At 34.4% G+C, this 18,177-nt stretch overlaps 2 protein-coding genes across 2 annotated transcripts; both read right to left on the bottom strand.

Annotated features, from left to right (window-relative positions):
• Positions 1–650: 650 nt before the first annotated feature.
• LOC110466833 (proline-rich transmembrane protein 1-like) lies at positions 651–7,361 on the bottom strand. The gene is made up of 8 exons (XM_021523604.1): positions 7,334–7,361; positions 6,479–6,588; positions 4,898–4,966; positions 2,899–3,015; positions 2,563–2,622; positions 1,604–1,695; positions 1,255–1,350; positions 651–969 (listed from the first exon to the last, which is right to left on the bottom strand). The coding sequence occupies exons 3-8, from the start codon at positions 4,962–4,964 to the stop codon at positions 829–831; spliced, it is 573 nt and encodes a 190-aa protein (XP_021379279.1). The 5' UTR covers positions 4,965–4,966; positions 6,479–6,588; positions 7,334–7,361; the 3' UTR covers positions 651–828.
• Positions 7,362–7,603: 242 nt separating this feature from the next.
• Positions 7,604–16,758, bottom strand: LOC110466826. Its single transcript, XM_021523592.1, has 4 exons — positions 16,728–16,758; positions 10,381–10,475; positions 10,020–10,115; positions 7,604–9,208 (listed from the first exon to the last, which is right to left on the bottom strand). Exons 2-4 carry the CDS (start codon positions 10,435–10,437, stop codon positions 8,921–8,923), a joined length of 441 nt encoding a protein of 146 aa, XP_021379267.1. The 5' UTR covers positions 10,438–10,475; positions 16,728–16,758; the 3' UTR covers positions 7,604–8,920.
• Between the last annotated feature and the right edge of the window lie 1,419 nt (positions 16,759–18,177).

Below are 18,177 nucleotides of genomic sequence, written 5' to 3'. Positions count from 1 at the left end.
GGTGCTTTTTCGCACCTCATAAAGGGACTTGTCCTAACAGCGATGTATTTTTCCGCGCGATAACGACTTGAAATTGACAATGTGAATTATAAATAATCTGTTTTGTTGTTATATGTTTTATGTTGGTGCTGTTACACTCCCGATGTTGTCGAAAAATATATTCTTCACTGTAAAATACGCTGTCTTTCTTTCAAAGACGGACGACAATTTTACGCAGAAGCATTCAAACGTAGCTTTATAATTAGTAGTGAATTGGCCATACGTATTATTGGCTGGCCCCAGGTGGGATACTTGTAGACTGCAGCGAAATTGAACAGTTTGTCAAAATAAATTGCTAGAAAAGAAACAATTACCTGTAACTGAGCGAGATCGACTTCCTCTGTAACATGCCAACATTTGCTAACGCCTCTTTAGGGATTATGTTACATAATCCTCGCCCTTAATTACGATAATCTAAATTCGCTCAGTTACAGGTAATAGATTTATTTGTGACTTTAAGTAACCCCCCCCCCCCCCTTTACATGTCACATGTCAGTTTTACCGATACTTTGTGCTCTGGTCATCAGAAAGTTATGGAATACTGTCTAATTATTGATACACATGTCCCACATTTTCTTATTGATATGTTAAGAACAATTTTGTGAGAAAAACTTCACTTTATAATACATTTGGTATAGTATACAACACACACTGTATTAATGACACTACTATTCTTATATTGAATGTACATACAGTTAAAGATATCGGCCTGACATTACACATATCTTTAAATGTGTCAGTGACAATTACTCTCATATAGTATCATGTTCTTATATATCCCTTCTGGTATCAAACACCTAGGCCGAACCGGAGTAGACAGTACGTCATTAGGACAACTCCGAGCACCATGTTGATAACGTTCAGTCTCAAAGCACATAGAGAGCTGGTTTTGGCATTGACCATATCTCCTTCGTACGCTGCCCTACGAGACTGAAATAAAACACATTTGTCATTCCACACTGATGAACTCTATTTACAAGATACAGACCACGTACAATATTTCTAAAGTTGAACTTTCAAAACTGAGTTATGGTTCAATATATATTACGTAACTAAACTCACCACTAATATCTAAAATGGAATTAGTTTCGAATTAATTAGTTACTTAACCAAGAATTCACATTTTTCTTTATCGAATTATTTTGAAACTTATTCTATTTATAGTCATGAAAGCTACGATACATTTGAATTATATTTTTAAGCATGACTACTTACATCGTACGAAGAGAAAATGGCACATATTCCTATTGACCACACACAACACAGACAGCCACATATGGACCAGCCCAGATAATCATTAGGTGTAGAAGTCTGAAGTTCATAAGGTGCAACATCAAGTCAACGTCCTCATGGTACATAGCAAACATGTTAGAATCATTCCAATATTTTCTCAGGAATTTATTTTTGCTATCTTTCCTTTTTTCTCAGTTAAGTGCAATCTGAATCGTAAAAAACAATTTAAAATGCTGTTTTCTATATTCGAAGTTTGCCGTTTGCACTATTAGAACAAAGAAATAAGCTTTTTTTTTATTAAAGATTAGCTTGAAATGGCGGATATATTTACTACTGGTGGTAGCTCAGTGCCATTGGGTTGTTGAATGGTTACGCTTGTGTCATTGGTGGGGGCGTTGTTAGTAGGATGTCCATTCTCCGTGTCTGTCATCGTGAATTTAAAAGGTTAGCAGTTATTGCGTACAGTAACAAAGGGCAATATATATACATCTATCCTTGATCTTAAGTATTGGTTATTTATAATATATAGGTTTTCACTATTGCATGCCATGTACATCGGGTAATACATACATATTCATCCTTGACCTTCATGTTTTTTTCACATGCTATCATTTATTTAGTAAAGGTTTATACGGATGATTGCCATGTATGTTAATATCTTGTTAAGTGATTTACAACATCTATTATGTTTTTTATTGTAAAACTAACACATGATATTTGCGGTTCATATCCAATTTCTTGTGATTTATATAATTTATTTTCAAAATATGTTATTGACATTAAAAATTTATCAATTTATATTTGCAGTATGACTAAATCGCTTTTTTAGTAACCGCATTCCATTTGCTTGTTTACTTTATTTTAAGAAAAATTGGTATGTATGAAGTCCTTATACGGATTCGGAGAACGAAAATTCACATTAGATGGAAAGACAATGTATAACATTAGATCATCAGCTAATGGCAGCGACAGACTTTTCTGCTACTTTCGCTTTGAAAATATCTTAGTCGATGGAAAATTCCCGGACGTTTTTGTAAAAAGAAATCTTGAAATTATCCAAGAGATATTCAAGATTTATCTGGAAATGTTGAATATACATGTAAGTAGCATGATTAAAATAATGCAAAACACATCATAAGACTAATCAAGAATACAAGTCACGTCGAATAATGAATATCAATTATCAATCATATTTTTTATAAAAGAAACATGCTTTATGATCTCAAATGAAAACAAATTGAAGAACCAAAAATCCGTTTATATATTAGTAATTTTACATGTGGAACTTACCCTGTAAAATAAATGGTGGAGGTGTATCATTGTCTATATAGGGTGGCGGTCTAGGGCCATCTGATATAAAGGGAAAAAACGTGCAAATAAATATTTTCTTTGTTTATGTTTAACCCTAGTTTTATCGATTTTGAGTTCAAATTATGGTTTGGTTGTTTTTTCAAATCATTGTTACGTTATTTAGATTGTTAGGAATGTAATTGAACAAACGAGATAATACATTTTGCGTATTTGCTTTAACCACATGAGCCGTTTTTTATAAGTATACCACAATGCATCGCCCTAATGGCCTGAATATCGTGTTTAAATGTAAAGTGGGCGAAGAGCAATGTTAACCTATTGGAAGTAGTGATGTCACACTCTGATGACATGCCGGGCGATATCCCCACGTGTACTGTGCATTTCCCTCGTCTGTAGGCGGAAAATATGGTGGAGGACAGTCCGCACTACGTTCTAATTCAAAATAACAAAGACAGATGGTTACATATGAACACAAAACTCTTATCAACTTTAAATAAAGCCACAGTCTCCTCTGGTCCTGACACCAGTCTTAGACACTTTGACAAATAAATGTTTATTACATCATTGTGCCAGTGTCAGAGGAAACTCTGACTTCTTCAAACATTATATCGACTCAGTAAAAGATAGGACGTGAACATATTTAACTTGACAATACGCAGCGTATTCGAACTACTATTATCAGGCGTGATTGTAAATGTTTTACCTTTCCAATGGTCGCAGTTTTATAATGAATACCACCTTATCACAGAATATTGAGCTTTGGAGCTTATACTCTTGCGGCCTTAAAACTGTCCAGGTCACCATTGGAGACCGCATGGTTGCCTAGGTGGTTCAAAGCTGGTAAACAGGATGTTCAGACATTGCCATGGACGCCATGGTCGCCGTAAATGTTTTGACCATGTTCAAAACAGTCGCACAAAGGTCGCCAAAGAGGTTGGTTGTTAAAAGGTGACTCAAATGAGGCAAAAGGCAGGCACAAACATTGTCATGGTTACATTATGGATGCACGATTGGTGGTAAATTGTCACCTACCTAATAGATGCGTTTTGTTGCAAATTTTGCCGTCAATCTAGGTGTTGCTTCTTCCTCCCTTGTGCCTCCGTGGTCGCCAACAATGGCATAGAGGAGGCACAGAGGAGGCGCAATGTTTACCCAAACATTGCTTGGGGTGGTCTAAGTTGCTTTTAATCGCGTTGGTTGACGTAGGTTGCACTGGGGAAACACAGTGGTGGTAGGTAAGTGGCTAAATGGACGCGCAGGTCGTTCATAGCACGACATTGAAATGCCCGACAATTGCAGTTTTGGTGTTTCAAAGGAGGCACAACGATCGCTGGAGCAGTTACATCTATATAGGATCTTACATGAGTTTCCATTTCATATGAGATTTATGAAACGAGTCTAGGATTCTTTTTCTCAATATAACGAGCCTGTCAGCCTCTGGCGAGCTAAAATGAAAATGAGTTTAATGAATTTCATATGAATTGAAAACGAGTGTAAGATCCTTTTTATCACATGGTCAAAATTTATGGCATTTATTCGTATGAAACGATAATTTTCTTGCAACTTTGAAATGTAAAAAAGCTGCAACTTTGACTCCAGTGTGTAAGTCTATGACGTCATGTACTTGTCCTTGGCTTGACGTCCCAATTAAAACTTACAATCAATCAAAGGGCTGATAGGTCATATTACATACGCAATCATTTATGGCATGAGTATATTCACTGGATAACACAGTACATTATGTGATAAAACAGGATTGCCTGGTCTAAGGCGACCATTGAGCGTCCTGGCAATTTTGTTTGGTCGCTCATAGGTGGCACAAATATCGCATCCCTTTTGTAAAGGGGGCTTAACTGTTACTACACCACCTACACACAAGGAACAACATAAGTAAACGTGGCCGGTTATCTAAACTACCTTATAACTTAAATTTACTCTGCTGAGAAAACCGTACTCAGAGGTCGGAACTAGTTCAACTTAGATGATAGGTACGCTCTTTAACCCGTTTTCTATTCTTATTCACACTCTTGTTGATATCTTCATGTCAAAGACACATATAACAGCATTATTTTCTATCTGTTTAAGTGAGTAATTAATTGATATAGAAAAGAGGAACTTTCAAAGACGAAATGGAAAAAGACATCGTGAACTCCCCCGAATAAACTTCTACCATTGATAATATGAAATGCAATGTAAATAATTGCGACTCTTGTAACTTCGATATCATACAGATACTCTCTGAAGTCAGTATATTTCCTAACATGTTTATCGGAATCCAGTCACCATTTTTTATTATCGTCATGATCGTACGTACCTGCTTGCAGCAAAGACGGAGAGCAGGGGCGGGAATCCTCATTAGTAAACTGGTGGTATTCAGACATTGCTGAAATTAAAATTACTCTACATTAGCTTGACATCATTCCCTGTCATACCGACGGTACTTGTTGAAATTATTCAACATTCATCTTCAAGCTCCAATACGTAAAGTGATTGTGGCAATGCACTCTAAACAAAATATCTCCCTCTGTGACTCACCCCGTGCATTGTCCAGAATCATATATACGTACATGTGAGAAGATACCACGAGGGATAGATGGTCAGACATTGGTTGAAGAGACAGAACGTGTACGACCACTAAAAGACTGAACACCAGTGGAAGAGATTGAACGACCGATGAAGGACAGTTGGTTTGAACACCAATGGAAAGATGAAATATACATGTAAGGAAACACCTGTATGGTATAAACTTATGGAAGACTAAGTGTTAGACATACATGACCAGAGTTCCAACTTACGCATGACGAAGTATACACATACACATACACATGATGACGATGTACACACAAAAACATGATGACGATGTACACACATACACATGATGCCAATTTATACACATACACATGGTGACGATTTACACACATACTTGATGACGATGTATACACATGATGTCGATGAACACACATACACATGATAAAGATGTACACACCTAAACATGATGGCAATTTACACACATACTTGATGACGATTTACACTCATACACATGACGACGATATACACACATACACAGGATAACGATTTACATACACAGGATGAAGATGTACACACATACACATGATGACAATTTAAACACATACACATGATGACAATTTACACACATACACATGATGCCAATTTATACACATACACATGGTGACGATTTACACTTATGCACTTGATGACGATTTATACACATGATGTCGATGTACACACATACACATGATGACGAAGTATACACATACACATACACATGATGACGATGTACACACAAAACATGATGACGATGTACACACATACACATGATGCCAATTTATACACATACACATGGTTACGATTTACACACATACGTGATGACGATGTATACACATGATGTCGATGAACACAAATACACATGATAAAGATGTACACATCTAAACATGATGGCAATTTACACACATACTTGATGACGATTTACACTCATACACATGACGGCGATATACACACATACACAGGATAACGATTTACATACACAGGATGAAGATGTACACACATACACATGATGACAATTTAAACACATACACATGATGACAATTTACACACATACACATGATGCCAATTTATACACATACACATGGTGACGATTTACACTCATGCACTTGATGACGATGTATACACATGATGTCGATGTACACACATACACATGATGTCGATGTACACACATACACATGATGACGAGGTACACACATACACATAATGAAGTGGTACAGTTACACATGACAAAAGGAGCACAAAATGTAATCATCTGAATTAGAATTTAAGGTGATGAAAATATTTTAGAATAATAATTTTAAAACATAATCTTCAATTCAGCTATACATACCTGTTTTGAAATGACTGGAAGGAGGAATAGAGTAACTCAGAATAATTGATGCTGTTTTCGCGTAGTAATCATCACAACGACACTGTACTTGATGAACATTCCACTCCGTTCTAAACAATACAGCTCTGTGTCACGAGTCCATGCAGAAATGGATTAATTAGTGTGTCATGGCTCTCATGTAAACAGCTATTATTTAATAGGATTAATTTAATGATATATAGAATCTATCTCTTCGATATTCATGCAGTTTTACGACTGTTTATATGCTTTGAATTATATCATTTTTACAATAAATACGTAATATAACATTTCAGAGAATCGTATTCATTTAAACTTATCATTCTTATAACACGTATGCTTGTTGAAGATATTCCGAGGTCTGTAGCAACATGTAATGAAATAATGACTTTAAATACTAAAGAGCTCCGTACTGCTGTGTTTGTCTCTTTCAACTTACAGGATTTCATAATGAAACAATGACATCATTATCGAGTAAATCATACCTTTTTTAGTACAAAACTATAATCTTTGCCATATTCAGATAATTTGCAAGATTTCACCTTCCTGAATTGATTTATGTTCAAAGCAATCCAAATTTCAAATGTTACTGTGATACTTTATAATCCGCAAATTATTTTGTAAATTATATCGGTACTCGACAGACAGACAGACAGACAGACAGACATTCTCTATTTCCCCATTTACCTACTCTTCATGAATTTTGTATTCATCAAATACGTTGTAGTATTGAAATCAATTGATTATGTAACATAGGAATCGAGTATCAGACCCACAACGGGCACCAGCACAGGTAGCGACATCTGTGTTGTGAATCACACGTTCTTCTTAACTAACCTATGCACCTGTTTAACTTCTCACCACCTCAGTTCGATTCGCCTGGCCTGTTGTCAATCTGTCACTGGCTGTACGGGCGATTCTTCTTTAGTTTTCTATATAACTTCGTGTAGATTAATATAAAGTGTGAATGGATGTGCGAATGGTGATTGTGTATCTATATTTGCAGGTCTATGGACCTAATAAATATCGAATAACCATCTTTGGCATGGAACAAAATAATAATGAAATGTATATTGATGACACCAAAATATCAAACAAAAAGGAATAAAGTTTTATTTTCGTACGTGACGTACATTATGCAATGAGTTACATGATATCACCCTTTCCCCAAAGCTTTTATGATATTTTTTTGGTGACGCCACTCCATAAATTAATTATAAAGTCGTTTAGCAAACCAAGTGACGTAATACAGCTTTACAATTTAAGATGAAATCACAAACATTACCTTTGGCCTGTCGATCACATAATATTGTGTAAACATTACCTCTGACCCCGTCGAACACATAGTCGCCATTCGTTGGATTCTGCTCTCGTGACACCTCGTGAATTCACGGTTTCTACCCTGCATCTTGTGAGATAAGTAGCACCCGAAAAAAGGCCTCGCACGTTAATAATCTTAACCTCATTTTTACATTAAGCTACAGTCAGTGTATGACTTTGTCTCAAGCAATTTTATTGTTACGTGGTATGACTTTTACATGTAGGAAAATAACCGGTCTTTTATTGTCTAAACATGTATGGTCAGCATTCCACACTTCTGGTTTAGTTATATCCGGCCAGTTATGGTTATAATCATACAATTCACAACAGTTGCAAATAACCAAACTGAGATCCCATTTGTTATATTTCAATATGATACAGATTTAAACTGCATGCTTCAGAATATTTGAAATAAAAATTCTAGTAGAGGTTTTGTCAGATACTTTTCTACGATAACGTTTCAATAATGTTTCTATAATGTTTCTATGAAGTTTCATCACTTAAATAGGTGTCAATTATAAGCACAATAATCCCATCTCAGATTATTTTCTAAGCAGGGGGAGCCTAAGTACAGCTGTAGAGCCTGGATTAACGTAGTTATATATATAATTATATGGTCTCTTATATAATTATAAATATATTCTACATATGAATTAGACAAGTTACGCCCCTTTAAACGACAATGGGATTTGTAGAATTGTCAAATACACAAAGAGATTGTTCATTAATAACTATTGACAGCAGGATTAAGCAACAGATACATATTTTGTTTGATCTTTATATACAAATTACAGGTGGCCGAAATGTACATATAGTTTCAATATTATATACATAAGTATGGATAAACTTTGCGACAAGCTTTCAATTAACCAATATATTAGTTAGGTTTAGTATAATTAGAATGACATTCAGATATGAAACTGTTTTAATTTGCCTAATGTTGTGTTAAGAAGTCTTTCAATATATTCAGAATCTCGTTATCAAATGAAATTCAGCTGATTTACAATATTTCTGCCTTTCTACTAATCATGATAAGATAGAGACAGCCTTATACGTGAAACATCTTACTTCACGTAGATATACATCAATGCAAGGCAACGTTAGTCAAGGTTCGCCAATATAATATCTCCTATGTTCCAAAGTAACGATACAAATCACGACCACAGCCAACACAATTGACAGAAACAGATTGAATATGTTGATGGCATTGATTGCCGTTGTCCCATTCGAGGATTTGGCCAATGCTGCGTCTGTACAAAATGGACATCGCAAGCTGATGAGATAGGTAACCATTGCGGCCACTAGGCAGAGATTAAAGATATATACTCCTATGGCGCACACTGCTGCAATTCCTGCCCCGTAAGGAAACCCCTGATTCTTGCAGACATGAACCTAGACACAGAAAAAAAGGAACATTGATGCACCTTATTATTTGCAATGCAACGTATACTAATAACATTTAAAGAGAGATAATTGTAAAAATAAGCATTCATTGTGAGAGAAAAAAATATAAAAGACCCTGGAAATCATATTAACAGTCAAGGACATATGTAGTTATTAAATTATTAAATCAGGATATTATTTCAAGTAACTTACTTCATGTCTTGTGCTTCGATATACACACAATATTTTGAATTCCAAAGGTGAAAAAGCTTTCCAAGTGTTTCCTATTTCTATGCACTTATGATTTATATAGATTGTTCTTATTAGGGGCGTTAATCACATAACAGAAATTACGGTAAACAGTGATGAATATTAAAGAAAATGTTATATTAATCACTAATACATGGTACATATCATGTAAACGTACACATGATATCGGTAGTCTTATCTTAGAGCTTTTCGCGCCTTAAATATTGCGCTTAATTATGACTGCGCCAAATGAAGCTCCCGTCTATTGTTTGCTATAACATATTTTGTGGATGCGCCAACTGATAAATGCGCTAATCTGTTAAAATTCGTTAATGCGCGAACAGTTGAGTGCGTTAAAATAAGAAACTGTGTTTGGATTTCAGAAGCCAGACTCAAAATATAGGCGGAAGTCATTTGTTCTGTTGACTGTTTCACTGTCCTGTCGGGTTTGTCATAAATGATGGCGACTTTGACAAGAATTAGATCTATTTTTGACCATTGAATTTGTATCAACTTTTGATGAAAACTTACCTATAATATATTTGACCACGACGACTTTACATAAACTTACCGATATTATTGAAACAACTGCGCAAAGGACAATTGGCAGCGTACAGCAGAGGAAACGCCATATAGATATTCGAAAGACTAGTGGGTTGGACTTCGGCTAAAATGTGAGCAAAATCAGGCTTTTAAAATATTACAACTGCCAATTGTCAATACAGGAGTTGGTAAAATGTCGATAAATGATACTTTAACTTAAAATCTATATCACATTTAATATTACTTATTTCACTTAAATAAATAACACACAAGGACAAAATAGAACTGATTAACGTTATCCGAAACACACTGTGATAATCGCATAATTGAATGAATACAACGGTGTGAAACAGTATATTTAAACTTAACGAATAGGATTAATGAACTACCGTATCGCCTGAGGGATTATCCTCTGCAACAACGACCTGAAGAGGCACTTCTTGCATGTCTCTTGCACAGTCCAGCAGTTCGTCAGATATTATAGCTAAGAAATACACAGAAAAACAACATAGCTTACACGTAATATATACCCTTTTTACTACAAAATGCACTATCTTTTTCTATATATTTACATTTGCATGGCATTGTCACTATATAGGCTATTTGAAAGCTGTGTCGTTGATGGGACTTTAAATACCATGCACCACGATACATAATTATTAGCGTATTAATACAACATCGACCGGAACTATATTATCCAATGTAAACAAACATGACGGCTGCTGAAATATCGCTGGGCATCATGAGACATGACAATGTAATTGTAACTGTGTAAAAGAAAAGAAAATATTAAAAAAAAAACACTTTTATTACAACAAAAGCAAGACCAACGTCTGCAATCATAACCAATGCCAGCAATGGAAACAATTTTAACACTCGTGCAATTTATCAGAAATATCGACTGTTACACTGCACTGATCCACAGGGGTTCGTTACAAATGTCTGAAATACACATATGTTATAGACCTACTGATATGAGTCACGCAACAAATAAACATACACAAGGCATATTTCAGACATTTGTAACGAACCCCTTTGCTCTGTCGTAAGATCACTCACTTCAAACGCTATCAGTATCACGCGTCTATCAGTCACGGTTTCCTCAGTTTCTGACGTCATGTCAAATAACGAGGCTGTTGTAGAATCTACCTACTGTAGTCAGGTTCCAATACAATCAACAAAAAAAATCACGCCTGGTTTTTCACAAATTAGAACTTGCGTCCCTGATCATTCAACTTTCAAAAATAACTCGGATTACAGTGTACACTGTATTTATCCATGCGCGAAATTTGTTCCAGGGAAAAATCGAAACAATTTTAAATCTAACCTTCAGCTCAGATTTCTATTGATAAACTTAAATCACCATATAGACATAGCATACGCAATTGTATTAATACTGAATTGTGGAATAAAATTTAAGTGTTTGTTAAAGTTTCAAAATACAACTTTGTTTGCCAGTCAGCACGCGACAACACGTTGTTCCAAGCTATTGATCGAATTTGTGTGAACTGTCGATAAGGCGGGAATTTTAAACTTAAGATATAAATTGTAAGTTGAAAAAGAACATAAACGGCAGAGAAAACGTAAATATAAGTATTGAACTGATTTTGTATGGTATTTATGATCTATTTGTCATTCAAATAGATCATAAATACCATACAAAAACAGTTCAATGCTTAAATAATAATAAAATCCCTTATTTCCTCCTTGGTTTTTTTTTCTTTCTTTTTTTGCAATATCCCTATACAGGGTTGGTACATTGCTTTGAGAATACCTTAAAGGGTCCAACTTTATTGTGATGTTTTTAAACACATTCAAAATGAAGCATTTATATTGATTTGAAACAAATATACTTGACTTATACTTAAGCAAGAGGCAATGGTACATAGTTTTGCTATTTGTTGCTTAGCTATTTGGTAGCTATACCTAGTACATAGATTGTATTTGTGAGCATGATGTAGATATAACAGTTAGTCTATGAGGCTAGATGGACTGTGAATGAATGAGAGCAATAATTTAATCCGCTACAAAGGTTTATTCCCTGAATAACAACGTAATGTTTCAGACAGGATTTTATTTATTTCCTTATATCACGAGCATGCAGTTCGAGTGTGGCAATCCGTAAAAATACCGTTAAAGCGTAACTAGACCCTAATGAGGGGTTTAAACACGTTTCAGACTGACAATCAGTTGTTTTTGTTTTGTAGATACAGAGCGTAACACTGTGGAATTATATAATAGCTAGCAGGTTTTGTAATACGCAGACGATAAATGTCCTCGTCAGATATGTCCCACGTCAGCCGCGTAGCTGCCTGTATGCTAGTACAGAGGTGAGTCCAACAAAATAAACCACTGGCTGTTTCTTCAGCAAATATGTATACATGATATTATTGTAGAATGTCTCATTCTGGCAATCACTTCCAGTGATTTACCCTCTTTAAAAATATCCTGAGAAATCTAAAATTTGTATATTTATTTTTCCTCCTTTGGGCTCCGGCCCCGGACCCACTAGTCACTGCCTTGGACCCGTTCCTAAATTAATCAACTCCTAGCAAGGGCTCGCTACGTTCCTACCGACGTCGTCTCGGTAGTGTCCTGCCATGTTTTCTTATATATGTGTGTACTACGATGGATGAATTTGTACGATGTATTTGTTGGTCACAATATTATACAAATATGCTACATGATACATAGAAAGCATGTTACTATTCATTACATGGATAGGTCGGAGATATGATTGCCGGTGACCTATAATACATAGATTTATTTATTTAAATGATATTAAAACACCCTCTTATCTCAATTTTCATTTAAAATAAACAATGGTCGCGTGGGCTCACGTTTTCGAATGATTATAAGATATTACAACATTGTGTTAAGGAGGACATTACAAAAGTATAAGCTTGTAACATATTATATGCCGTATTACAATTAAGGAAACGGGAAAGAAAAATTAATATTTTGTAGGTTAATTTAGTTTTTGCATAAAAAAACAACTAAATTCCCACTAACATAAATGCAGTTACAATTAAGGTGTAATGCGGCAAACAGAATTATGAGTTTATGTTACTTATTGAATTTAAAAAAGCGATCTGATGAGATATATATATTATATATGCTACCATTGAGTTATGAATGCAATGGTTCTAATCCTCTAAGGATGCTAGATTAGATTTTAAGTGAATTATAAACGTTTTGTTACAAATAGGCTTTGAGTTTTATAGCTTGTGATCTTAAATATTGTGTTTCTGGTGAGCTGTATCATTATGTAATTAATTTGTTTTAACATCACGATTCAATTATCTATGTTTGTTATGTTTCGAGACAGCTTTGATATAATGTTATTAGTGATTTATCAGTAGTGTCACAAGTAAGCTATATTTATTGTCTCTAGTGAGCTATGTACATTGTTTCTAGTGATATACAGTTATCAATTTTCTAGCGAGCTATTAGTATTTTGTTACGAGTGAGCTATGCGCATCTTGTTTCATGTGAGCTGAAGCAATACGTTTTCTAGTGGGCTGAAACAATATGTTTTCTATTGAGCTATAATTAGTATATTACTACTGAGCTAAGAGCAGTATGTTGGTAATGAGCTATGAGTCTTGTGTTTCATTTGTACCAAGGATATTATAAATAAATCAAATCGGTCTGTGAGTAGTATATTAATTTGATCTACGGGTATTATGTTATAGTGAGTTATGACTATTCAATTGCTTATGATTGTTCTGCTGCTAGTGAACTATGATAAATTTGCTAAAAGTGAAATCATTTCATTGCTCAAAGTTAGGTTTTGTAGGAATGTATCCTGGAATTAAACAAAGCGATGAAATATCACAATTGTAACTGATTCAGTTATATTCTGTGTTTCGGAAAAAGACCAGATATATGATAAAGCAGATACAAAAATTCGTGTAAAGTATAGAGATATGAGACATTTCGTAATATTAAATTGAAAACCAGGTCAGTGGGCTTCAGTTTTAAATAATCAGTAACTGTGTACCAATAAATGTACATGGGCATATGTGTTTATCTCTGTTTTTTCTTTACTTACATACTTTGTACATAAAGAGAGTAACGACTATATAAATGATGAACATGCTATTTATTACTGTCTATGCTTTTACAGTAGCGATGACACAAACAAAATAGTTTTTATGCTAACAATGAATCGAAAGATATCAATATCTAATTTTATAACTATATACAATTATAAGTTAGATAATAATGGGTATTTACCATTCTGCACAACTAACACGACTGTTTCCCCAAATTACGCTCTAAAAATTATATACAACGATATCAATCAGCCATGCGCATATTCGCTCACATTCTTTGGTACTGTATTTTACGTTCACGCTAAATTTTTACTCGATGTTCTTGTACACATTCATTCTGACAAAACATAAACAGCCACAATGCTTAGTCTATGCATGGGAGAAAGGTTGGTACGAATATTATGCTAGCGGTGATGACCTACATGGCAAGTTATAAATACCATTTCTCTCCCGACATTGCTGCTATTGAAGTTCCCAATGAGAGTGATAAATGTTACTATTTTAGTATTTCTACATATAATACAAGATTTCGATGAATTTTTACTTACCACAGCAAATACTTTTCAGCTTAAAACATTCCACTAGCTTATACACTACAGCATAAAAACAATAACAAACAACTCTGAGAGGACCTCGTTAATTGGCTGATGATATGTGAAGCTGTCTAGCATACAAATTGACGTAGATGTTTGTGTAATAACTATAAGTATTTGTCAGAAAGAGTGTGAGCTATCTTGTAACATACCAGAGTCTTATTATATGTGCGATGCATGAGTCAATTATCTCTAGTATCCTTCCTTGAAATGTCATAATGTCATTCGATTAGAAATAGGTTGTCCAAGGGGAACTGTTACGGATTATTTTGTAGCAGCCAGCTATTTCTGTGTACATCTACTGATGATTTTTTTCAATGAGGAAAACACGCCGGTTCAGTATCGGACCTGTTCTGTATTGTAATATGTGTAACACAAAAATTGAAACTATAGAACATATTTTCTGGGAATGTCCTCATTCTTTCAGACTTTGGCAAGATTTGAAAAACAAAATATGCCACAACTTAGATAAATTAACTGATTTTAGATAAGAAACAATACTATTTGGAGAGCCAGAAAATGTTGCCAATTAACTTTATTATCCTTTATGCAAAATATTATATAAACACTGTATCAAGAAAAAAACAAAGAATCAGGTTAGGTGGTTTGATTGAGTTTCTAGCATTCCGATATAACATAGAAAACAATTCAGCCTCAAAAAATATACGCAACGAAAAATTTGATCAAATATGGTTTGAATGGAAAGATATTTTTTAACAGATTAAAAAAAAAACAAGTTTACACAATTCATACATCTTTGTATCTTTGTTTATATAATTGATACTCTTCCTCTTGAAATGAATATTTAAATTTCATCTTTATTTTGTAATCTGATAAAAATAAAACTGCATATATCCGGTATGTTATAGTGTGAGTGGATGTATGTGCTGTTTTTTGTTTGTTTTGTTTTATAATTACCCTTTTAGCGGACTTAAAAACCTGTATGAAAAACGGTTTTAAAATGCTATTTGAAAATTGATGTCAGTATATGTCCATATCAATGTGAATGACCACATGCATGTGTCATAGAAATATTCATACACATGGGTGTGTATATATATATGTACATCTGACACTGTTTGCACAGTGTATTTATTATTGTTTCTTAACTGCTTGAAATTATGCGTGCATAATGATGCATCTGATTCAATGTATGTAAGTCTGTCTCAATGTATACATGTATGTATGTACTGTCTGTATGAGTGTGTGTCTGTCTGTGAGTCTGTGTGTCTGTGTGTCTGTCTCATGTATATATGTATGTGTGTATGAGTATATATGTGGATGTATTTGTATGTGTGTTATGTTTTTTTGTATACTAGACGTGCTATATGTTTATCATTGTTTGTAATATTATGTTGTATATGGAATTTGTTTGGGTGTGAAAGAAGTATGTTTTGTGTTCTTGTCCTGTACTCTATTTGAAAATATTTTATTTTCCCATTGCCCTTCCTATTTGTTTATTTAGTGTTTGACTGATGGATGTTGAATGAGAACCCTCCTGCGTGAGGACACCATATTGTTCAGGGGCTGACTCCAGGGCTCCCCAACCCTGGCATCCCCTATCAAAATATTTATATATGTATATATATCTGCTTCGAAGCAGTATGTGTATATACGGGGGGAAAATTGGGGAATAAAATATTTGTAAAAAAAAACCCCAAAAAAACATATCTTATAGCTATATACATATGTTAAGTTTGATAAATATGGGTATTTACCATTCTGCACAACTAACACGACTGTTTCCCCATATAACGCCCTAAATTATAAACAACGATATCAATCATCCATGTGCATATTCGCTCACATTCTTTGGTACTGTATTTTACGTTCACGGTAATTTTTTACTCGATGTACTTGTGCACATTCATTCTGACAAAACATAAACAGTCACAATGCTTAAAGTCTATGTATGGGAGAAAGGTTGGTACGAATATTATGCTAGCGATGATGACCTACATGGCAAGTTGTAAATACCATTTCTCTCCCGACATTGCTGCTATTGAAGTTCCCAATGAGAGTGATAAATGTTACTATTTAAGTATTTCTACATATAATACAAGATTTCGATGAATTTTTACTTACCACAGCAAATACTTTTCAGCTTAAAACATTCCACTAGCTTATACACTACAGCATAAAAACAATAACAAACTACTCTGAGAGGACCTCATTAATTGGCTGATGATATGTGAAGCTGTCTAGCATACAAATTGACGTAGATGTTTGTGTAATAACTATAAGTATTTGTCACAAAGAGTGTGAGCTATCTTGTAACATACCAGAGCCTTATTATATGTGCGATGCATGAGTCAATTATCTCTAGTATCCTTCCTTGAAATGTCGTAATGTCATTCGATTAGAAATAGGTTGTCCAAGGGGAACTGTTACGGATTATTTTGTAGCAGCCAGCTATTTCTGTGTACATCTACTGATGAATATTTACAATGAGGAAAACACGCCGGTTCAGTATCGGACCCGTTCTGTATCGCACAACATTTCTCCCCGAGCTGCCCTATAAATAGCACCAGACTACAGGAGCTTGCGTGTAGCAGTTTAAAATAACCTCAATAAAGAAATATAGTACCACGGTTGAAAAAAGTTTGAAACTGATCTAAAACATGAATTAAAACCGCTGTGATTAAAAGGGTCAAAGATTGTGATTAAAATTCAAAACATGCACTAATAGCGTTAAATAATGACGTTTGTGGAAACAGTCCATTTTGGATTGAGAATCTGCTCACATTCATGTTTTTGTTATATTACTTAATGACATAAAAATTGTATGGCTCACATATGTAACATTAGGGAGTGTATGTATAACCGTTACACATTGAATGTATTCCAATTCTTCGGTATATTTTGATGACCCCCTACATATACCTCGAGCATATAGCATATGTTTCCTTTCTATATTTAGATTTACTTATGGTATCTTTTCCTTTACTCATTGTCCTTGGCTGATGTTGATGTATCATTTTTACATTCTTATCACTAAAAACAGTGGACTTTTTCTGAATATTGTGGTATCTCTTTATATTATCACCATAAAAAAAAGTGGTGCTACTACAGTCAGATGTATCTGTGAACATATTTGAACTTTTATTTCATTCTCCTATTTGTTTCTTGTTGCTGTCCTAATACCTGGTCGATATAAAACACTTATAATCTACCCTTTTGTTCATAGGCCAAAAATACAATGATGTATGTAACACGACAGGAAAAAAAGGGAAGGTCGGTAAAAAAAAAAAAAAAAAAAAAAAAAAATCAATTTCACATATCTATGGAAGCCTATTGGTTCAACTGATATCTAAAAAAAGTATTGCGTATATACGCAATACTTTCATTTGACACCAATAGGCTTCCGTATATAGGCATAGTTTTGTTGATAATATCAAAAATATCTTAGTATCTGCTGTCCTGAAACTGTCTTTATTACCGCAGCTATTGTAAAGACGTAAACAGCGAAACACACCAATCCTAAAATGTGTTTTTTTCTCCTTCACCACATGTGAGGTATCACCGGAATCAGGCT

Source organism: Mizuhopecten yessoensis, unplaced genomic scaffold, assembly GCF_002113885.1.
Source record: "Mizuhopecten yessoensis strain PY_sf001 unplaced genomic scaffold, ASM211388v2 scaffold11145, whole genome shotgun sequence".
Classification (NCBI taxonomy): Eukaryota; Metazoa; Mollusca; class Bivalvia; order Pectinida; family Pectinidae; genus Mizuhopecten; species Mizuhopecten yessoensis.
The sequence above is the reverse complement of the archived record's forward strand: the minus strand, read 5'-3'. Positions and strand labels throughout refer to the sequence as shown.